Raw genomic sequence first — 24,244 nt, forward strand, 5'->3', positions numbered from 1 at the left:
CACAGGAAGGAGTAGGAGAGAGGAGGTGGTCATATCTGGAATAAGATTTGGAAATATTGGTTTGATCACTACTATTGGTGACTGTCAAACCTTTGAGTCGCCGAGAAGCTGAATAGGGGGATAATGTTGACGCGCCTGCTGTTCAAAATGTAAGTTTACTGCAAAAGGGTTCAAGAAGTGAACGTTTTAAGGTCTTATTCCAGTTTTTAAAACAGAGTATACATTTAGGGAGGATTTGTGTGTCGACGTTCCACTCCACAGCAGTTGGTGGCGGTAATGCACCATTTTGTTGTTTAACAACCGCCAAACAACAAAATGGTGCAAACAATATAAAGAAGAAGAATCCTGTTCCGGGATCATATGCCGTACACAGTTTGCACAGACGGAGCTACCGTTTCGTCCTAAGCGAGTAAAGTAGGGAATTTGGATGATAAAACAAACTAAACCACCGTTTGGATCGATATCTGCATCGATCTGCCCACCCTTGTCTCCTGGATCGTAGCTGAGATCAGCGTGAACCACGTGGGTCTCTGCTCCCTGATCTGTTTCCTGTGTTTGGAAAGAGTTCCAGCTTCATCACGGAGTTTCTCTCGGTTTGTGGGCTCATCTAAAGGTAAGCACCGAGCTAACTTTACTGTGAGTTCAGTTCATGTTGAGTTTAGCTCCTGAATGAGGTCTTCTGCTGCTCTCCTCGGTGTCTGTTCACAGTTTATTGTGAACACGTTGAGAGAAGAGTCCAGCTGCTGTGGATGACCACATGAGAGGAAGTGAACTCCTACAAAGTCTCATTTTAATGAGTCTGGCTGCTGTAAAGTGATGCACAGGAAGATGTTAACAAAAACTAATGAAACAGAGATGAAAGTAAACAGTGTTCATATTTGAAAGCACAGAGAATAAAATATATTGTGGTGGTTAATGTGCAGCTCTTGGTGATTTGGGAGAATCATGTTTTTAATCATGTTGTGGATTGAATGTTGGGTTTGATTTCATTTTGTCTACAGAAGTTTTTCCCACTTGTGATCGTTCAGATTGATTTGTTGGATTTACTTGAATCATGTGAAGGTTTAAAGCTGCACTTCCCCCAAAAAGAATAAAGTATAATCATGAAGAATGTAAAAATGTCTTCCTGTGTCAAACACAGCTGCAGTCAAAGCAGGAAGGAAAGCACTTAAACCACTGATCAAAGCTCATTAATCAATGGCCATGATTACCGTTCAGTGTTGTGGTTCGAATTTGAGAAGAGACATACGACTGAAAGTCCATAGTGGGTCAACACAAATGATTTTATTAAAACACATATATGTGGTGAAGATGGGCTCTGCAAAACATCAGCCTCGATCTCCCGCGAACAATAGGTGGGTGTGATATTTATACTTGTAATATGCGTCACCGCAGATGCATGTTCCAGTAACTCCAGCGAGGACATATTCTAAAAAAGAACAGCTACTTCCTCTGTTCCTCCAGATGCTGCCTGTTATTCCACTCCCTCTGCACTTCAGAACAGAACATGAGCATGCCGTTTACAAGCAACACAAGTCTACTATGTGTGCAGGCCGACTTCTGTCTGTGTTTTAACCTCAGTACATGACCTCACTCAACAAACAAAGACATTTTAGAAGTATCCGGTTGTTCAGTGATGACACGACGAATCCTACTTCCGGGCCTAAAGTAGTCTGCGTTTAATATGGCTTTTGTGTTCTTAACATGTTTAATGTTATGTATTTTCTTCTATTTGATCTCAAAAAGCTCCTAAAACAGTCAGTGATCCCTGTTGACCTCCCTCGGCTTTTATTACCGCTAATCATTTATTTAAGCTCAGTTTTTAAAACCTTAGGATGTAACTACAGCCCAGCCCATGCAGCAGTATATGAACGACTAACCTCGTATTGTGGATGGATTATCTCAGTTGTTCTCCTGGCTGAAGTTTGGTCCTTTTACAGCATCCTGCCATGCGATTACATTTGTTCCTGACCACCGAGAACACTCACGTTAACTTTTATCGAGTGGAAAAAAAGTTAGCTTGTTTATATTATGCTAACATAGCTGTGTCGCTAGCGGTCACGTAGCACATCATTATATATCAGCTAGCCAAACTTCAGTAATCCTACAAACGTCACTGCTGTTTAGTTTTCTGTCTTCATTTATGTTGGAAGTGATAGCAGAGCTGTACGTTTTAATTTGTTTCCAAAACCCCGCAGTCAGGACATGCTATATTGTATTTAGATAGAAGCTAGCGAGCTAAGTCCCTGCTAACTTCTAACTCCGTTAAATGTCATAAATTCCGTTTTCATGGATGCCTGGATGTTAAACTCAATTGTTACACCTGGTAGAGCAGAACGCTGATCATTTTATTAAAGATGAAAGACTTTAGACAGTTTTTCAACTCTCAGTAATGCCATAGTGATCGTTTGATATATGGACCTGCAGCGGAGTTTAGGCCCAGACACGGCTAGTGACGTCAGACTGAACAACCGGATACTTCCTGACTCCGTTTGAGTCATCTATTACCAGGCAAACTTCAATGCAGCAGGCTGCTGAGCATACACACCAGCCTTCAATATGTGGTAAATTGTACTGTAAACATGTAGGGCAATTCTTTCAACTTGAACTTTGCTCCATAGATCAGTCGAACTCGCGCCAGCTGTAGCTTCAAACCATTAATTAACTTGACCGAGCTTATATGTGTATATAAGATTATAATGTAGTTATACTAACACCTGAAATACAGACTTTAACATAACATCAACAGTTTCAATAAATGTGTCAATGAAGTGATAATGATAAATCATAAATGATGCAACAATAATAACAATGGCCTGTAAATGGTAAATGGCCTGTATTTTTATATAGCGCTTTACTAATGATTATGAATAGTAACAGTAAATAATATTTCATCCCGACAACAGTGAGTGAGTCGCTGCAATCACAGCATTTGATCAATGAGCTTTAATCAGTGGTTGTTGGGGAATAGTGGAGGTGGTGGGACTGGGGGGCTGAAGGAGTTGAAAGTGTGGGGTGGGGGAGTAACAGGTCTGTCCCTGTTTGTGGAAACCACAGGAGGAGCTGTTCAGGCTGTTGCTGGGTGTGAATTGTTGATGGAGTCTTTAAACTTGTAGTTGCTGTTTTCCAGACTGAAGCAGAGTCGTTAGCTGAAAACTGGTTTTAGAGGTTCATTCAGGACACCTTCTCAGGCTCTTACAGCCTTACCTGTATCATAACAAAGTGTATAAACCCCAATCCACCTTTAACATGGTCCTTCTCCCAAACCTTCAAATAGGACTTTCTGGCCCTGTCATAGTAAAGGGCTGCTTAGAATATTAGAGCCAATGTCACAAAGTTCCTCCTGAAGTATAAGTGAGTGAGAGAGTTTCCTCACTTTGCAGCACAACACGTCTCACAAGATTTCTACAAGCAATCAGAGTGAAATTTGTACTTTGTGTTGTCAGATGAACATATGAGACACTTTGACTCTTCAGTGCAGTGTGGAGCCTAACAAAGATCTGTTTTGTGTCCCAGCTGATCAGCAGGAGGAGAAGAGTCTGACGGAGCAGCAGAGGAACATTTTCAGCCATCTGGACTCAGCTGAGTCACTACAGAGGAAACAATGAGCTCAACACAGGAGGTGAGGAAAATATCACAGTTTCACCAAATAATCAGTCACGTCTAAAACTCTCATCCTCCCAACCTGTTATATGACTGTGTTGTATATTATGTTGTTTTTTAGAGACCACAGCACATGTTAAAATAAGGAAGGTTTATTCATCAACATTATTAATAATCAAATGGACATTTGTCAGAGTTTTACCCCTGATACTGCTGGATAAACAGAAACTCACTCAGGAACGAGGTCACACAGAGCTCAAGTTTTCACTCGCGAGGGGGAAGCAGTTGTCTCAACCCACTTCAACTTGCTTTCCCCCTGCAGGTTGTTTTTATTGGTTACACACATGAATATTCATAAAGCTTGTTGCTGTATTACCTATGAGAAACTACTATAACTGGTTACGAAGTGATTGTGCTGTGCAAACGTGATTATACATTGTGTGTGGTTATATGATGGGAGTGCAGCTCTCCCAGATTGTTGTTGGTAGAATCTGTTCTTCTCAAGGCTGCTTGTTCCCCTTATCAATGTCATGCACGTAGTCATATGCGTGGGTTACCTAGATAGCAAACAGAAGCATTCTAGCTTTCTAAATGGCATTGTGTAGCTTTTTAAATGGCAACCTACAACACATACATTAAACCTAACAGTTTTTTCATCACCCCAAAAAATACACGTTCAAAGCACCACAACAGCAGCCCGATATCAGACAGAAGCTCTCAGCTGAGCTCTGTAGAGTGGGCAATTATAATGAAGCTTCATTATAATTTGTAGATTCAAGCTGCTCTTCATATTTTTGGCCAGCAGATGTCACCAAAGAGGACTGTGTTGAAAAGCTTCGAGTAATGAACCTTTTTCAATACAAGCTTCAGTGTTTCAGAAAGCTTCATTTGGCCATCACTGATATAAATAATATTATAGAAATGATCAGAGGAGGCAAAAGTACATTTACTCTATACTTAAGTAGAAGTACAGATATTAGTGTTAAAAATACTTCAGTAAAAATATTCATTCACCTTCTTTACTTAAGTAACAGTGAAAAAGAAAAAATGCTCTGAAATGTAATCAGAGTAAAAAAGTAAAAGTAGCTCCTTGAAGAACTTTTTAACCACATGTTTTTATCCAAAGTTAACTGAACCTTGTGCTTTGTTAATGTAATAATAAAATAAGATTAGTAAATGAAGTACAAACTATTTATTTCTAATAAAGGTTCTCTGTTTGAATCAGTTAAGTAGAAAATGAAGGAAAATAAAACATATGTGTATTTTCTGTTGCCTACACTGTAGAGGGTGACTTTGCCTCTAAACAGGAACATGAGCAGGGAAGAGGTTAAAGTGGGATTGAGCAGGTGGGAACCCTAAAATCAGCTGTAGTGGCTCAGCGTGGGGAAAAGAATCACAGCTCACAATAATTTCTGTTGAGAGCTCCAGTAGATTTTCTTAAAGTACAGGCTGTGATCAGCTGACCTGCTGCTCTCTGTGGATGTACACAACTGAATTCAACCAGATGTCAGCAGATGTTTCATGAGCTGTCCTGGCTGATTTCCATCCTCTACACTGACAGTACACTGTCTTTATATTAGACACTATACTGTTGGTATGAAGGTGGAACTCAGTGAATGAATGTCAGCATCATGAGCTTCAGTTTAAATGAATCTCTGCTACACTTGATGTAATCTAACTGTGACATGAGCACCACAGTCACTGTGCACCAGTCACACACTGTTCTTTACTTTAAATCCATCACAGTTCAGCAAACGAACCTGTTTATCCTGCACTAACCTGCAGAGGATCTTCATGCAGTCTTTAAATAACACAGTTAGTGATGAAATGGATGCTTCTCTGGTGTCCTGGATTGTTGATTACCTGACAGGAAGACCACAATATGTACGTCTCCCACAGTGTGTGTCTGACAAGGTGATCAGCAACACAGGGGCACCACAGGGGACTGTCCTCTCCCCCTTCCTCTTCACCCTCTACACCACAGACTTCAGCCACTGCACAGAGACCTGCCATCTTCAGAAGTCTTCTGATGACTCTGCGGTGGTTGGATGCATCAGCAGGGATGATGAGACAGAGTACCGGGCTGTGATCGACTCCTTTGTCACGTGGTGTGAGCAGAATCATCTGCAGCTCAACGTGGCAAAGACCAAGGAACTGATCGTGGACTTCAGGAAGACCAGGAAACACTTGACCCCCGTTTCAATCCAGGGGGTCAGTGTTGACATTGTGGAGGACTATAAATACCTTGGAGTAAACATTGACAATAAACTGGACTGGGCTAAAAACACCACAGCACTTTACAGGAAGGGCCAGAGTCGTCTCTAGTTTTTTGAGGCGACTGAGGTCCTTCAACATCTGCCAGAAAATGCTGAGGATTTTCTATGAGTCTGTTGTGGCCAGTGCGATCCTCTATGCTGTTGCATGCTGGGGGAGCAGGCTGAGGGTCGCAGATGCCAACAGACTTAATAAACTAATCCGTAAGGCCAGCAATGTTGTGGGGATGGAGCTGGACTCCCTCAAGGTGGTGTCGGAGAGGCGGATGCTGTCCAAGATAAAGACAATGTTGGATAACACCTCCCACCCACTCCATGACATGCTGGTCAGTCACAGGAGCTCGTTCAGTGAGAGACTGAGATTACCGAAAAGCACCACTGAACGACACAGGAAATCTTTCCTGCCTGTGGCCATCTCCCTGTACAACGCATCCACTTAACACACTGGTTACTGCTACAACTACACGCTTCTTTTCCAGCTATTTATTTATGAGTGACTTATGTATGTATGTATGTATGTATGTATATGTATATATTGTACTATTCTTAGTTAGCATATTGTCTGTCTTGTCTTAATGTTGGTTTATAATGGAGCACTGTAACAAAAAATAATTTCCCCCAGGGATCAATAAAGTATTCTGATTCTGAAATAACTCTCCTCAAATTCCTCCAACCAAAAGTAAAAAGACTGTTTTGAAAATACAATGAGTAGAAAGTCCTTTTTTTTTAATGTGGGGAGTAAAAGTAAGGAAAAAATTATTTTACTGTTTGAACAGTCATGAATTATTTTTAACACCAGGTTGGATGTAATGTGTTTCTACTACTAGCAGGTGGGGATAAGAGACCTTTAATGTGTTTGGTGCCACACTCCACCTTCAGGTTTAAAACTAGTGTTAATGGAGGGAGTTTGAAGGTTGAGTTTGTTCCACGACTGCATTTCACTCACTGCCTCTGTTTGTATCTCTGTCACTGCAGGACCAACATGGAGCGAGAAGTCAGCGCTCTCAGGAGGCCGACAAACCTCACAGAAGAAAGGGAGAGAAAACATACAGCTGTGACAAGTGTGGGAAGAAGTTTACTCTGAAGGAGTCACTAAAATATCATCAGGTCATCCACACTGGAGAGAAACCGTTCAGCTGTGACTTGTGTGGAAAGACTTTTTCCTGGAAGGTTGCTCTAAAAAGACACCAACTCATCCACAGTGGAGTTAAAGCGTACAGCTGTGATCAGTGTGGCAGAGCTTTTACTCACAGTAGCCACTTACAGAATCATCTAGTTACCCACTCTGGAATTAAGGCATACAGCTGTGACATCTGTGGGAAAACTTTCAGCCGGAAAGGGTACCGAAATACACACCTACGCATTCACACCAGAGAAGATGTGTACTGCTGTGATCAGTGTGGCAAACAGTTTACAACAGGCTCACAGTTACAACAACACATGTTTACCCACACCGAGGAGAGACCTTATAAATGTGACCTGTGTGAGAAGACTTTTAAATCTCCACATTACCTGAGACTACACCAACAGATCCACACCAGAAAGAGACTCTACAAGTGCAGTTACTGTGAGGTATGTATTTATATTGTTATCTTGTCATTTTAGCCTGACTGTTTGGAACAACTCTGCTCATTAAACTGTGTTAGCATGTTAGCAATTCTACTGCCTGGAAAAGGCTGCATCTGAGGCGGCACAGTTAATCTGCCTCAGATTGTTTTGCAGCATGTTTCATAATCTGAAAAAAAAGACATAATGACACATGTACAGACCCAAGATCTGATTTCAACACATGAGGACTTACATGCTTTTCTTTCTTATTCTCATTTAAAATGTCTATCTTTTAATAAATAATTATACGAAGCTTACACCCAAAGTTTTAATCTGATGTAAAATGTATAGAAGTTCATTACTGTATATCGTAACTATCAAGTCTAATATACCCTAGTAAGCTATACTACTTTTTCCTTTGGGAAGGTCCCATCTGTGCAGTCTGCAAATCTGTTGAAGATGTTGAATCTATTTAAATGTTCTTGAAAAATAATTGATTTCCTTGCAAGTATCATGAGGTGGAGGGTGGGTGGTTGCCTTTTGTTTTTGTTTTTTTTTGCTGGGAGTTTTAGAGCCCTATTAGTTAGGTTGCTTACTCTTTAAAATACCAGAATAGGGAGGATGGAGTAGGTTTACATTCATTAGATTGGTCAGTATTGCTGAACTATGAAATATTTTGGGTGCAGTGTATTTTTTGCATACAGGTATAACAGAATACATTTAGTGTTTTTTTTTTGTTTTTTTTTTACTTGAGCATGATATTAAAAAATGTAAATGGTAAATGGTCTGTATTTGTATAGCGCTTTTCTAGTCCATAGGACCCCAAAGCGCTTTACACTACATTCAGTCATTCACCCATTCACACACACATTCACACACTGGCGATGGCAGCTACATTGTAGCCACAGCCACCCTGGGGCGCACTGACAGAGGCGAGGCTGCCGGACACTGGTGCCACCGGGCCCTCTGACCACCACCAGTGGTGGTCAGTTTTATTGATTAAAAACACACAGTATCAGATTCATATTGGTATTGGCAGATATCCAAATTTATGATATTGGTATCGGACATAACAAAGTGGTATCGTGCCATCTCTAGTACAGACCCAATATCTGATTTCAACACATGAGGACTTACATGTAAGCTTTAATCTCCAGTTGATCAAATCCCACTGAGCAGTCCTTCCCTTTAAATCTAACCTCTCTTCTTCCTCTCCTGTCCTGTGTTTTTTTTCTTTCTCCATCTCTGAGTGAAGTTAGCTCTCTTTCTTTTCTCTCCCTGTGATGTACAGCAGCTGGACCTTTAGCCAGCAATACACTGTGAGACAAACTGCACACAAACAGTTTGTGTGTTTGCTGATGTTTGTTGATAGAAACGCTGCATTTGAAATTACCTGTTTGTTCAGGTGCTGTGCAAAAAAGAAAGAAGAACAACGTCTCATAGGGCTGCACGATTTTGCATAAAATGAGAATCACAATTTTTTTGCTTAGAATTGAGATTACGATTCTCTCACGATTTTCTTTTCTAATATAAATATTTATTACACTTATTAACTGCACATCAACTTCGTAATAGTTGAGACTGAACATAAGAACAATTTCGTCTCCACCGTTGCTCGACACTGCGTGTATACAGCAGGTAGTGCAACATTTGAAAAATAGTTGCAGGATGGCACTGTGTAGCGTTTGTCTAGGGTAGGGGTCAGCAACCTTTAACACCCAAAGAGCCATTTGGACCCGGGTTCCACGCAAAAGAAAACGATGGGGGCGCAAATACTTTTTGACATCTCAAATGAAGATAACCCTGTATATATTGTTTTTACCTTTATGCTTTGTGTGAACAACTAAGGTGTGTTGCTTATGAAGTCCATGAAGTGCTACAGAGAAAATTACATTTTATTTCTGTAATTAACACATTTTGAACTCTTAAAGAAATATAACAAAAGGAAAGACACCCAGCTGAACTAAAATGATCCATGTAGCAAAGAAAAACTGTTGTGAGCCGCCACCCTTATATCGCCTTTGGGCTTTTGGAGCCTTGACCTGACTTTAAAAAAAAATAACTGGAAAAAAGCACTATGCTGCTAAAAGATGAAAAATAGATATTTGCAAAATTCTGCCTAAATATGTATTTTACCTGGTTAATGTGTGTGGCGGGGCGTGGTCTGCAGCGCTGCTGCAGGGGAGGCAGATGCATCTGAGCGGGACCCGCAATCACGCCTCGCCGCCTTAAAGTCTGTGCTCTCTATGCTGTTGTGTTGGTGTGTGTCGGGCTGTGAGCTGAAAAGCTACAGCCGGCTGTATACGTACAGCAACCGTGTGTGAAAAGTGGTCAATAAAGAGATGCTGAAAAGTATGTTCATACACTGAACAAAAATATAAACGCAACACCTTTGTTACTGCTCCCATTCCCCATGGGATGGACGTAGAGACCTAAAATTCATTCCAGATACACAATATAACCATCCCTCCCAAACAGTGGTCACAAATCAGTCCAAATGTGTGGTAGTGGGCACATCTGCTATATTGAGATAATCCATCCCACCTCACAGGTGTGCCACATCAGGATGCTGATCTGACATCATGAGTAGTGCACAGGTGTACCTCAGACTGCCCACAACAAAAGGCCACCCTGGAATGTGCAGTTTTGTCTCACAGCAAAATGCCACAGATGCCACAAGCAATGAGGGAGCGTGCAATTGGCATGCTGACAGCAGGAATGTCAACCAGATCTGTCGCCCGTGCATTGAATGTTCATTTCTCAACCATAAGCCGTCTCCACAGGCGTTTCAGAGAATATGGCAGCACATCCAACCGGCCTCACAACCGCAGACCTCGTGTAACCACACCAGCCCAGGACCTCCACATCCAGCAGGTTCACCTCCAAGATCGTCTGAGACCAGCCACCCAGACAGCTGCTGGAACAATTGGTTTGCACAACCAAACAATTTCTGCACAAACTGTCAGAAACCGTCTCAGGGACGCTCAACTGCATGCCCGTCGTCCTCATCGGGGTCTTGACCTGACTCCAGCTCGTCGCCGTAACAGACTTGTGTGGGCAAATGCTCACATCCGATGGCGTCTGGCACGTTGGAGAGGTGTGCGCTTCACGGATGAATCATGGTTCACATTGTTCAGGGCAGATGGCAGCTGAGAATGTCCCAGTTCTTGCATGGCCAGCATACTCACCGGACATGTCACCCATTGAGCATGTTCGGGATGTGCTTGACCGGCGTATACGACAGCGTGTACCAGTTCCCACGAATATCCAACAACCTCGCACAGCCATTGAAGTGGAGTGGACCAACATTCCACAGGCCACAATTGACAATCTGATAGACTCCATGCGACGATGTGTTGCACTGCATGAGGCAAATGGTGGTCACACCAGAGACTGACCGGTTCTGGGTCCCCAGACCCCCAATAGCGCAAAGAACTGCACATTCCAGGGTGGCCTTTTGTTGTGGGCAGTCTGAGGTACACCTGTGCGCTACTCATGATGTCAGATCAGCATCCTGATGTGGCACACCTGTGAGGTGGGATGGATTATCTCAATATGGCAGATGTGCCCACTACCACATATTTGGACTGATTTGTGACCACTGTTTGGGAGGGATGGTTATATTGTGTATCTGGAATGAATTTTAGGTCTCTACGTCCATCCCATGGGGAATGGGAGCAAAGACAAAAGTGTTGCGTTTATATTTTTGTTGAGTGTACAAACATCGTCGGGTCTGCCCTGATATGTTTACAATGGGACTTCTGCTCCTTAACCTCTGCGCACAGCGTCTGCAGATCGGGATTGTACGAAGTCACTTTCATCTGAGCGGTGTTTGTTTTTAACATAGTTCACGGTGGAGAACAGCTGCTGACATAATGTGGATCCGAAGATCCATAATTGTCCTACATGGGGTTGAAAGTCTCGATAAATTGCACGGCGTTTCGGGGGGTATATCGGCTTCCGCCAGTGTGACGCTTATTTTGAGCGGAAAAAAAAAATAGAATATAATTTTATTTTTATATTTCAATATCACAATAATCTTCCAATTTAGAACTACAAGTTAACAAAGAACTAACATAAATAAAATACACTTCAGCTAAATACTTCTAATTTATTTCCCAAACCACGCGGAGCCGCACTGTAAGGACTAAAGAGCCACATGCGGCTCCGGAGCCGCAGGTTGCCGACCCCTGGTCTAGGGTGTTGATCATTTTCCTAAATCCCTCGTTTTGCACAGTGTTGATGGGAGCCATATCTTTAGCCAGGTGATAAGTGAAAGCCTCCATAATTTCTTTGTGCCTGCGGGAGTTCGACGGCGCTGTATAAGGTTCCCGTTATTGATGTTTGGGTGGTTGACCGGGACGGATTTTCTCCTGTCACTTTCTTGACCTTTACAGCTTCGTCATCTCTCACATGCTCTCCGTTGTTTTTTCCCCTGCATCAGCAAGCTGGCTTCTGTATCACGTGGTATAAGGCTCCGCCCTTGTCATTTGTTGAGCAGGAAGAGTGAGCGCTTGTTTTCATGTCCCGGATCAAAATGCGGTACAATCGTCATCTTTTGTTTCTTCTTTTTTTTTTAATCGTTGTCATTTGTAAATGAGATCGCACATAAGTATGAATTGAGATCGCGATTTTCTAACGATTAATTGTGCAGCCCTAACGTCTCACTTTAACTCCTGACTATGACTCACAGTTTTGCCTCTTTCATCTCTTTTTATGTTTCATACCCTGGTGATTAGTACACGATCAGGATTGTCTTTCATGTGTTACTTTTCAGGCTCAAATTGGTTTGATGTTTGATGCCCTTAGTGATGAAATAACTCCTCTCAAATTTCTCAAACCAAAAGTAAAAAAGTCTGTTTTGAAAATACAATGAGTAGAAAGTCCTTTTTGTGTGGGGAGTAAAAGTAAGGAAAATAAGGAAAAAATATTTTAGAGTGTTTGAAAAGTCATGAATTATTTTTAACACCAGGTTGGATGTAATGTGTCAGAACTACCAGCAGGTGGGGATAAGAGACCTTTAAGGTGTTCAGTGCCACACTCCACCTTCAGGTTTAAAACTAGTGTTAATGGAGGGAGTTTGAAGGTTGAGTTTGTTCCACGACTGCATTTCACTCACTGCCTCTGTTTGTATCTCTGTCACTGCAGGACCAACATGGAGCGAGAAGTCAGCGCTCTCAGGAGGCCGACAAACCTCACAGAAGAAAGGGAGAGAAAACACACACCTGTGATGATTGTGGGAAGGATTTTCCTGCTAAGTCTACACTAAAATGTCATCAGGTCATCCACACTGGAGAGAAACCGTACAGCTGTGACTTGTGTGAAAAGACTTTTTCCTGGAAGCGTTCCCTAAAAACACACCAACTCATCCACAGTGGAGTTAAAGCGTACAGCTGTGATCAGTGTGACAAAGCTTTTACTCACAGTAGCCACTTACAGAATCATCTAGTTACCCACTCTGGAATTAAGGCATACAGCTGTGACATCTGTGGGAAAACCTTCAGCCGGTTAGGGAACCGAAATACACACCTACGCATTCACACCGGACATGATGTGTACTGCTGTGATCAGTGTGGCAAACAGTTTGTCACAGACAGAGACTTACAACAACACATGTTTACCCACACTGAGGAGAGACCTTATAAATGTGACCTGTGTGAGAAGACTTTTAAATCTCCACGTTACCTGAGACGACACCAACAGATCCACACCAGAAAGAGACTCTACAAGTGCAGTTACTGTGAGGTATGTATTTATATTGTTATCTTGTCATTTTAGCCTGACTGTTTGGAACAACTCTGCTCATTAAATTGTCTCAGCTAGGGGTGGGTTTTGATAATCGATTTACGATTAAAATCGATTCTGGCTTGGATAACATGACATCAATTCATTAAAATCCTGAATCGAGTTTTTTAATATAATTTTATTTTGCTCGAAATGCCCGAATCTCAGCAGCTCTGAGTGATTATTCAGATTTTCATTTCAGTTATGATTTTGTTTGTTTTTTATTTGCTCTTTATTTCAGGCGACATTCAGGATAAAAATGGTGAAGGACTGACTTACACTGTCTTTGTGTCTTTGTTTAGAAGCAGAGCGACACAGATGGATCCAGTTCTCAACCCTGTCATCACTGTGGTGGTGGGAAAGACTTTCATTGTGACCTCTCTGGAAAAACTTTCAGTTGGAAAGCTGACCTAAAAACACATCAACGTAGACACACTGGAGAAGAACTGAAATACTGCAAAGAATGTGGGAGAAGCTTCACCACATTAAGGGGATTAAAACGACATGAACTCATTCACAGTGGGACAAAAAACCACCTCTGTGATCAGTGTGGGTCATCTTTCATTACTGCAAGTGAGCTTAAAAGACACAAACGAGTCCACACAGGGGAGAAACCATACAAGTGCAGACACTGTGACAAAAGCTTCTCACAATCAGCTAATCGTAACAAGCATGAATGTGCACACATGGAAGGAAACTACAGCTGTGACCAGTGTGACAAGAGCTTCAGGAATCTCAGTTCATACTCCAAACACAAACGATCCCACGTTACTAAAAAACTGTTTCACTGTTACCAATGTGCCAAAACATTCACTAAATTATCTGCTCTGTGCAAACATCAGCGTGATCACTCAGGGCTGAAATCACTCCCATCACAGTGAATATGAAGAGACAGAAAGATCCTCTTCTGCTTTCAGGGTCAGACTCAAAACCCTTGAGATCAGGCTCCACAGAGTTCAGAGTGAATCTCCTGTAAAGATCTGATGAGGCAACTATGAATGAAAATGGTTCCCTAGTCTCATTTTAATGTTTCTAAACTGTTCTGCTTCAGTGTTCATGTCGAGTGGTTCGCTTTGTTCCAGCAGTTGGATGAAGAAGTTTGAGCTGTGATTTCATTTCCTGTATTTCAGAGTAAAGGCTGAAGTGACAAATGGAAACATGTTTACAGTCAGTCAGATGAACTGTTTTCAGTGGCACAGATGGAGGTTTATCAGAGGAGGAGACTTGGCTGTTCTCCACTCACACTGAACAGGGTTCCTGCAGCTTATTAAAAATCTGACCTGAAAGTTATGAAGTTTCCTTGTAACACTGAGTTACAGTAGGGGGGCTGCTCCATAATCCAGTTCAATAACACATCTCCTGACATTAAACATAAGCTTATTTAATAATGTGGATCCCTTTTTGTCCAGATTTTTATTCAGAGGCAGCAACTGTGGTAAGAATTGACCCGGATGTTTATATATCTTAAAGTTTAGTATCAAGTTCATTTCCTTGTTGATGCAGAGCCAGAATTTAGATATTTTTAGACAATCCCATAGAAGATGCATGTAAGTTCCATCTGCTGTTTTATATTTGAGAAAAATTTGAAACATCTTTAAAATCTTTTATTTTTCCTTAAACTTGCTGTAGGTATTAAAACTTATGATTTTGTGTTTAAGATGTCGAAACAATTAATTTTGGGAGCTCATTTTTTTAAAGTTGTGGTTTCATTTGTTCAGAGTTCATCAACGTTTTCCTGATACAAGGTGGGATGGATCCATGCTTTTATGCTGTTTAAGACAAATTCTGAAAGCCGAACGTTGCAGAGATTATAGCAATTCTTGAACTTAAAGGTGCCATGATGAATTCAGCTTTATTATGTGATAAGAACAAGTAGTCTGATGTCCTGTTATCATGATGACACTAAAATTTGAGATACAATAAATAAAATAAGTTTTTGTACTAGGTATCGTCGATACCACCCTGAAGTTTACTTGGTATCGGATCCGAAAGTAAATCAGTGGTATTGCACATCACTAGTCATGATACATCAATACAATATGCATAAGAGGGCAAACCATGTTTAATTTATACATCATTCTACCAGTAATCTAGTTCATCAGTTAGTAGCTTCACAAAACTAAACAAAAAGGAATTTTTGCAACAGGTTTTTCAATCAATTTTGTTAATTTTGTTTCCAGATAAGAGAGGCCAGACCTTTCTTATCCTCTGTGTTTAATCTGGACGTTGGGACAGCTAAGAGCTTTTAAACCACAGACTTCAGTGATCTTACAGGAGCGAACCAATTTAAAAGATCAGAAAGGTTTGAGGGTCCTAACCCATGCAACGCCTTAAAAACACATAATAAAATCTTAAAATGAATTCAAAACCTAACTCGCAGCCAGTGTAAGGATGCCAGTATGGGATAAGATAAGATAACCTTTATTAGTCCCGAGCGTGGGAAATTTATTTTGTTACAGCAGTAGACAGTGCAAATGTATAAAAGGCTCTGGGGTTTTATGTCTATGTTCTGCAATATTGTGTGGCAATAAAACAGCTGGCGGTGACAATCCAGCAAAGTGGAAGCCTGTTGTCCTCCTGTATCCTGACCGATACACCATCTTGTTAGCTGCTGAACCTAAAAGAACTAGCCCTCACCAAGTACTCCTCAACAGCAAAGTTTCATAGAAAACTTTGAGAAAAAACACTGGAGTAATATATCCATAAGATACTGTACACCAGGGGTCGGCAACCCTAGGCACGCGTGCCACAGTTGGCAGGCTGAGAAAGAAGACGTAAGGGGAAAGGTGACTGTGATATGCCAGTCTGTTCTGCCAGAACAAAATCATAGGCTGCCTGACGTCATCGACACCGTACACCGACTCGGAGCCAAGCGACAAGGTAGCACCAGACCTAGAGGCATCATCGTGCAGTTCACCTCCCGAATCTACAGAGATGCTGTATGGAAAGCAGCCAAAACATCCTCCTACCTGCAGGACAATCATTTGAGGTTCGCTGAAGATCTGTCCAGGGAGGACAGAGAACGTCGTGACAAACTGTGGCCGATGATAGACAAAGCCCGTAAGGAGGGTAAGCCGGCTTATTTCGTGGGAGGCCGAGGATTCATCAGTGGATCAGAAGTTTTCCCTCCTTCATAGAGACGCTTATTCAGTCTCCGAAATGACATTTCTGTAAGCTTGTTTACATGGTGAACTTGATATTTTCACCCTCAGGTTAAAGCTTTATTTTGTGTTGAAGAGTGTGTTTATCTATGAAAAGCTATATTTAAACCATAGTACAGTAGATAGTTAAATACTGTGTTTTTATAAGCTTAGTCACTCAGGGTTTTTACTGTTCTACTACCTAAATTGTGCAGCACCCGGTCCCCTTATCCTATAGATCTGTTCTTAGCTGTAGAAGTTTAGAACTTACTTTTTCTCTTTCTTTTTTCTAATAACTTTGTCTTTTTCATTTGTTTCTCTTAATACCAGGGGTTTAAGACAAACATGTAAACGCAAAGCTTTGTTTTTATTTGCCAAACAATTTAAAACAGATTTTTGCTTTTTCCAAGAGAGTCATTCCACACCTGCTGATACAAATTTTTGGAAATCACAATGGGGTAATGAAGTCTGGTTGTCCCATGGCTCTGAGCATTCTGCTGGAGTTGTCACGCTTAAAAATTCTTTTTCTGGAGATGTGTTACACTCTGACTGTGACACCTTAGGACACTACCTCTGCTCACTAATCAGACACAATAACAGTACTTTCATTGCAGTAAATATATATGGTTACAATAATAAAACTGAAAATGATAAATTACTTGACTCCTTAGAAGAAAGAATTAATTTCTGGCTCTCCAAATACCCAAATTCAGTCCTCTTAATTGGTGGAGACTTTAACATTGCTTTAGACAATACGGTTGATAGGTGGCCTCCAGGGCAGCAGTCTTCATACAGTGCAAACTTTAATCTTGTGGATATTTGGAGAGAAAAATTTCCAGATGATAGACTCTTTACTTGGAGCAATAAGACAGGATCCAGGCAATCACGTGTTGACTTTTGGCTTGTTTCTGACTGTATTGATAAAGATAATATTACCGTTAATATACTTGCCACCCCCCTCACTGATCATAGAGCAATTCACATTAACATCCAAATGTTTACACTGGATACTATACCTCATAAATTCTCTTACTGGAAGTTAAATAATTCTTTACTAAAAGATAAAATAGTTAACATGCAGATTAATAAAGTAATTGTTTATTATTGGAACAAAGCTAACAGAGAGAAGTCCTTTTGTACCAATTGGGAACTTTTTAAATTTGAAGCATGCAAATTCTTGAGAAGATACGGGAGTCAAATTGCTAAATTAAGGAAAGCTGAAGAACAAGAAGTAATAAGCAGAATTGCCTCTTATTACCAGAAGTCCCCAGAAGAAATCTCAGAGGAAGATAAATTAAGTTTACTAGAACTTCAAAATAAACTGGACGGTTTATATCGACGTAAGGCTGAGGGTGCTTTCATAAGATCCAGGAAGAGGTGGCTGGAGGAGGGCGAACAAAATTCTGCTTACTTTTTCAGACTTGAAAAATACAGATCAAAAACAAACTCTATTCATCAACTAAATATTAATGGCATTGTCTCTGACAATCCTAGAGAAATTTCACATTTCTGTGCCGAATTCTATACTAAACTATACGACTCAAAATATAATGAGGCTGTCTCAACAGGATTTTTCAATAATATTAAAAACCTAAAATCTATTGTTGTGGAAGATAGAAGTTATTGTGACAGCCCTCTGACTGTGGAGGGAGTTTGTAATTCCATTTCTGCACTTAAGGCCAATAAATCTCCCGGCACAGATGGTTTGACTGCAGAGTTTTATAAATCATTTTCTAATCTCCTGGCTCCATTTTTACTGCAGGTTTTTACAGAAAGTATAGAGAATAACATCGTCCCTCCTTCTCTTACTCAGGGTCTCATAACACTTATTCCAAAACCAAACAAAGACTTACTCTTTATTGATAATTGGAGACCCATCTCCCTGCTTAATAATGACAAGGTTAATAAGGTTATGGCTTTAATACTTGCTAACAGAATTAAAGAGTTTTTGGACACAATTATCGATGAGACACAATCAGGCTTTATGAGAAACAGACACATTTCTAATAACATTAGACTGGTTTTGGATTTACTTGATTACTCTGATTTGGTATCTGACAATAGCTTCATTCTCTTCCTGGATTTTTATAAGGCTTTTGATACAATTGAACATCAATTTATTTTCCACTCTTTGGAAAAATTTGGCTTCGGCAAGTTTTTCTGTAAAGCTGTCAAAACCTTATACACAAATGGCAATAGTTCTATTAAAATGATTAACGGCTCCACCCCGAGATTTGACCTGAAACGTGGTATTCGCCAAGGATGTCCTATTTCACCATATTTATTTTTACTTTGTACACAAATTCTTGCAACTAATATTTCAAACAGTGTTGTACAAGGAATCACCATAGCTGATAAGGAGCTCGTCATCAGCCAGTTAGCCGATGACACCACACTCTTCTTGAAGAATGCAAACCAAATCCCACCAGCTCTTACTGTGATTAGTGATTTCTCTGAGGCCTCTGGTTTATGCCTAAATCTTAAAAAGTGTGAGTTACTAGCAATTAAAGACTGTCCTGCAAATACTATCTGTAATATCTCTGTTAAACAAGAAGTCACATACTTGGGACTGTTAATATCCAAAGACCAAAAATCAAGATGCTCGTCAAACTTCACTCCAATTAACCCTAAAAAGGTTCAACCAGTGGCTGCAAAGGGACTTGTCTTTGAAAGGTAGAGTGTTACTTACTAAAGCTGAAGGGATATCCCGATTAACATATGCTGCTCTCTCCTTACATCTGGATAAGAAAATTAGTAAAGATATTGACCGTATGCTCTTTAATTTTATATGGAAAAACCGTACGCACTATATTAGAAAAACTGTTGTGATGAATACGTACGAATCAGGTGGGCTTAACGTCTTAGACTTTTCTACTTTAAATAACACTTTCAAAATTAACTGGGCTAAACATTTTCTTAAAACCCTATCTCTATCTGGAACTTTATACCATATCATATTTTCTCTCGTTTTGGTGGCTTTAATTTTATTTTAAATTGTAATTACAATGTTGAGAAACTCCCTGTAAAGCTTTCATCCTTCCATAAGCAGGTCCTCTTAGCGTGGACCCTCATTTATAAACACAACTTCTCACCTCACAAATACCTCATCTGGAACAACAGAGATATTTTATTTAAAAATAAATCACTTTTCCTGGAAACTTGGATCCAAAATGGGATCCTATTGGTGGCTCAGCTGGTTAGTAAAGAGGGACAACTACTTACATACGACGACTTTCTTGCACTATATAATTTTCCAATCAGTGTTCAGGAATTCTCAATGGTGCTTGGTGCCATACCCTCAGGGACTTTAATGTTATATAAAAACACTGACAGCTCGATCTCTACCTCAGTCACTCTCCCTGATCCAGCTGAGTCACCAATAGGAAAAATCTGCTTTTCACAGGAACTTGGTAACAGCAATAAAAGAATACGTAGTTTATTCCAAGAAGATATCGTCTCTCTCCCATATATAATATCTTATTGGAACCGATTTGTTCCAGATATCAAGTGGAAGACAGTCTGGATGGTCCCCCATAAATATTTGATTGTAAATAAGGTGAAAGAAGTCTCATTTAAAATTCTACATAAATGTTATCCAGCCAGTCACTACATGGTAAAATTTAAAAGGGACATAAATACTAATTGTACTTCTGTGGGGATCATTGAGAAATTGTGACACATCTTTTTTGGTACTGTTCTTTTACACAGAGATTCTGGAAGGAATTTAGCAGCTTTGTTATTGTCCATATTTTAAGGGAGTTTTCTTTACGATGGGAAAATGTTTTATTCTGTTTCTTTAAGTTCCCCAAGAAGTATGATAAATGTTTTTTTATGATAAATTTGTTAATACTTTTAGCGAAATTCTTTATCCATAAATGTAAGTTTACTAACAAAACACCATATTTCTGTCATTATTTTAAGGATGTGGAAATGTACATACAATCAATATCAGACTCCACCAACAAAAAGGCTCTCAAAACAATATATGTATGTGAATTTTTGCGTGTATTCTTATAATTGTTACCTTTGTCTTTTACCCCTGGCTTTGTGTGTTCATGTTCTGTTGTTTTGTATACTTCATCTGTTCGTATGTTGTATACTCATTGTTTGTTAAATAAAGTTTAAAAAAAAAGATACTCTGACCCGTAACTATCGTAAAACGCTTCGACCGGAAGTAGACACCTTTCGCGCATGCGGGGTACCGATCGGTAGTGATGGGCAGATGAAGCCCCATGAAGCACTGAAGCTTTTCATCCAATTGGTTCACCCCAACGCGAAGCTTCTTGAAGCTTCATTTGCTCTAGCAGGACACCTACTGGACGTAAAAATAATAGCTGGCATGAATTTGAAGAGTGTGGCATTTTGCACACAGCCTGTAAATGTCAACAACAAAAGGAGTGTGTAAAACATGTATATTGTAGTGATGGCAGTATACTGTGTATATTTATAGTGGCAGTATCGAAAATGATTATTTGGAAATGCTTGAAATGGAAATGATCATTTACTGTGAGGTGAGGTGTGGTTGGGGTGTGGACAGTAGTTGTGCTTTTGTAACGTTGAGGTATGGACAGCTACACACTGAGGCTTTGAGCCTCAGTCCTGCCTGTTCACATTTTATTCTGTAAAAACTAAATTTTCACTGCTTTTACGACCTTTTTAGTGGGGAGAACATAGCTGGGATTTAATGATTTAACAAATCTTTTAAATCCTTTGTCCTCCACAATGCTAAATGGCTGGGAGTCCTCGATCACCATGCTGACCAGGTCTTCATCTATTTGAGATTGTTCTCCTGAGGAAAGACAATAAAGATAAAGCACAAATATAAATATCACACACGTCACTTATTGCATTGTATGATATTGTTATATCATTTAGTAACATTACTGCATCCTATATTATCATTGCATTTGATGGCTCACCTGGTCTTGCTCCACAATCGGTGTTCCCCTTATTCTCATGCAAAGCTCTGTAGTGCCTAAGCATGGATGAGGTGTTGTTGTTATATCCCAGCTCCCTGGCACATAGCAAACACTTCACCTTGTACAAAAGTAAAGACAGCTTAACATAAATTGTATTGCACCATCAGTATCATGAAAATACATCTTCTGTAGAAATTTACATACCTTGTTGGGAGGAATAAGATCAAAATGTTCCCACACAGGGGAGGACATCTTCCTCTTCTTAGCTGGCTCCATTCTCTCCTGACTTTCTCTCCTCACTCTCATAAACCTCCAAACTGTCTCCAAACTCTCACTAACCGCAACTCTCCATCAAACACCCACATTTTTGAATGAAGTCTGAGGGGTTTATATCGCTGTCATATCTCGCGGCAAAGTTCGAACCACTTCATGAACCAGTCACGTGGTACAGCCGGGCAGCGAGGCTTCGGACGTCATCATTTTCAGCTCCTCCCATAAATGAAGCAAGCCTCGATACGCGCTTCGCGGAAACGCCCCCTCCATTACTCGACACACGCTCCGAAGCCTCGATACAGAACGTCCCATCACTACCGATCGGGTTTCCGGTACGGATCGGGTAGTGATAACTCAGACGGAGCTACCGTTTCTTCCTAAGCGAGTAAAAGAGTGAATTTGGATGATAAAACAAACTAAACCAGCGTTTGGATCGATATCTGCATCGATCTGCCCACCCTTGTCTCCTGGATCGTAGCTGAGATCAGCGTGAACCACGTGGGTCTCTGCTCCCTGATCTGTTTCCTGTGTTTGGAAAGAGTTCCAGCTTCATCGCGGAGTTTCTCTCGGTTTGTGGGCTCATCTAAAGGTAAGCACCGAGCTAACTTTACTGTGAGTTCAGTTCATGTTGAGTTTAGCTCCTGAATGAGGTCTTCTGCTGCTCTCCTCGGTGTCTGTTCACAGTTTATTGTGAACACGTTGAGAGAAGAGTGAGAGAGTGTTTGGAGAAAAACACCAACTAATCATTAGCTCAGCATGCTGGGAGAAGTTGGAGCAGAAAAGTCTTTTCATTGTCCCTGCAGCTGTTTTTCTGCCTGCACCAAACCTCTACAGCCTCATTTCTATTTGAAGTGATAACAGGAAATGGATGAGAGCGATCTGCTGCAGTATCAGGGTCACAATAAACTTTATTGTCCAGCTGCTGTGGATGAACACATGAGAGGAAATGAACTCCTACAAAGTCTCATTTTAATGAGTGTGGCTGCTGTAAAGTGATGCACAGAAAGATGTTAACAAAAACTAATGAAACAGAGATGAAAGTAAACAGTGTTCATATTTGAAAGCACAGAGAATAAAATATATTGTGGTGGTTAATGTGCAGGAGAGTGTGAAGAATGTAATAATGTCTTCCTGTGTCAAACACAGCTGCAGTCAAAGCAGGAAGGAAAGCACTGAAACCACTGATCAAAGCTCATTAATCAAAGACCGCTGATCAATGGCCATGAGTACCATTCAGAGAGTTGGGGAGTCGCTGCAATCACAGCATTTGATCAGTGGTTGTTGATCAATGATCATGAGAATTTGCATATTAATGCTCAATAACTGACCTCCCAGCCCATTGTTCCTTCAGTGGTGCTCGTTTCAGTCATTATGCAAATGCACTGTTGAAGATTGGGGAAAGCTGCAGTCAACTGAGACTGAAGAAGTCACTTGGATGAGGGCCGAAACGTTTTTCCTACTGCAAAAGCTACGTCAAGATGAACAGAATCAAAGTTTGGGGAATGGTGGAGGTGGTGGGACTGGGGGGCTGAAGGAGTTGAAAGTGTGGGGTGGGGGAGTAACAGGTCTGTCCCTGTTTGTGGAAACCACAGGAGGAGCTGTTCAGGCTGTTGCTGGGTGTGAATTGTTGATGGAGTCTTTAAACTTGTAGTTGCTGTTTTCCAGACTGAAGCAGAGTCGTTAGCTGAAAACTGGTTTTAGAGCTTCATTCAGGACACCTTCTCAGGCTCTTACAGCCTTACCTGTATCATAACAAAGTGTATAAACCCCAATCCACCTTTAACATGGTCCTTCTCCCAAACCTTCAAATAGGACTTTCTGGCCCTGTCATAGTAAAGGGCTGCTTAGAATATTAGAGCCAATGTCACAAAGTTCCTCCTGAAGTATAAGTGAGTGAGAGAGTTTCCTCACTTTGCAGCACAACACGTCTCACAAGATTTCTACAAGCAATCAGAGTGAAATTTGTACTTTGTGTTGTCAGATGAACATATGAGACACTTTGACTCTTCAGTGCAGTGTGGAGCCTAACAAAGATCTGTTTTGTGTCCCAGCTGATCAGCAGGAGGAGAAGAGTCTGACGGAGCAGCAGAGGAACATTTTCAGCCATCTGGACTCAGCTGAGTCACTACAGAGGAAACAATGAGCTCAACACAGGAGGTGAGGAAAATATCACAGTTTCACCAAATAATCAGTCACGTCTAAAACTCTCATCCTCCCAACCTGTTATATGACTGTGTTGTATATTATGTTGTTTTTTAGAGACCACAGCACATGTTAAAATAAGGAAGGTTTATTCATCAAAATTATTAATAATCAAATAGACAAAACATTTTTTTCATCATCCCCAAAAATACACGTTCAAAGCACCACAACAGCAGCCCGATATCAGACAGAAGCTGTCAGCTGAGCTCTGTAGAGTGGGCAATTATAATGAAGCTCTATATTATAATTTGTAGATTCAAGCTGCTCTTCATATTTTTGGCCAGCAGATGTCACCAAAGAGGACTGTGTTGAAAAGCTTTGAGTAATGAACCTTTTTCAATACAAGCTTCAGTGTTTCAGAAAGCTTCATTTGGCCATCACTGATATAAATAATATTATAGAAATGATCAGAGGAGGCAAAAGTACATTTACTCTATACTTAACTAGAAGTACAGATATTAGTGTTATAAATACTTCAGTAAAAGTATTCATTCAACTTCTT

General features: G+C 40.6%; 1 protein-coding gene across 2 annotated transcripts in view; it reads left to right on the forward strand.

Moving 5' to 3' along the window:
- The first annotated feature begins 317 nt into the window (after nt 1-317).
- Nucleotides 318-24,244, forward strand: part of LOC146662623 (uncharacterized) — a 32,017-nt gene continuing 8,090 nt past the window's right edge. The window contains exons 1-5 of one of the 2 annotated variants that reach the window (XM_085417450.1): nt 318-613; nt 3,517-3,622; nt 6,852-7,448; nt 12,573-13,169; nt 13,511-14,865. In XM_085417450.1, coding sequence (XP_085273576.1) covers nt 3,605-3,622; nt 6,852-7,448; nt 12,573-13,169; nt 13,511-14,089 — 1,791 coding nt within the window. In that variant the 5' untranslated portion in view covers nt 318-613; nt 3,517-3,604 and the 3' untranslated portion in view covers nt 14,090-14,865. Of the gene's footprint in view, nt 614-3,516; nt 3,623-6,851; nt 7,449-12,572; nt 13,170-13,510; nt 14,866-24,244 lie in introns of those variants that run through there. The other variant, XM_085417451.1, reaches the window with a different exon arrangement.

This window comes from Rhamphochromis longiceps, linkage group LG9, assembly GCF_057381845.1.
Source record: "Rhamphochromis longiceps isolate RC_006_pf linkage group LG9, R_longiceps_female_GT1.1, whole genome shotgun sequence".
Taxonomy (NCBI): Eukaryota; Metazoa; Chordata; class Actinopteri; order Cichliformes; family Cichlidae; genus Rhamphochromis; species Rhamphochromis longiceps.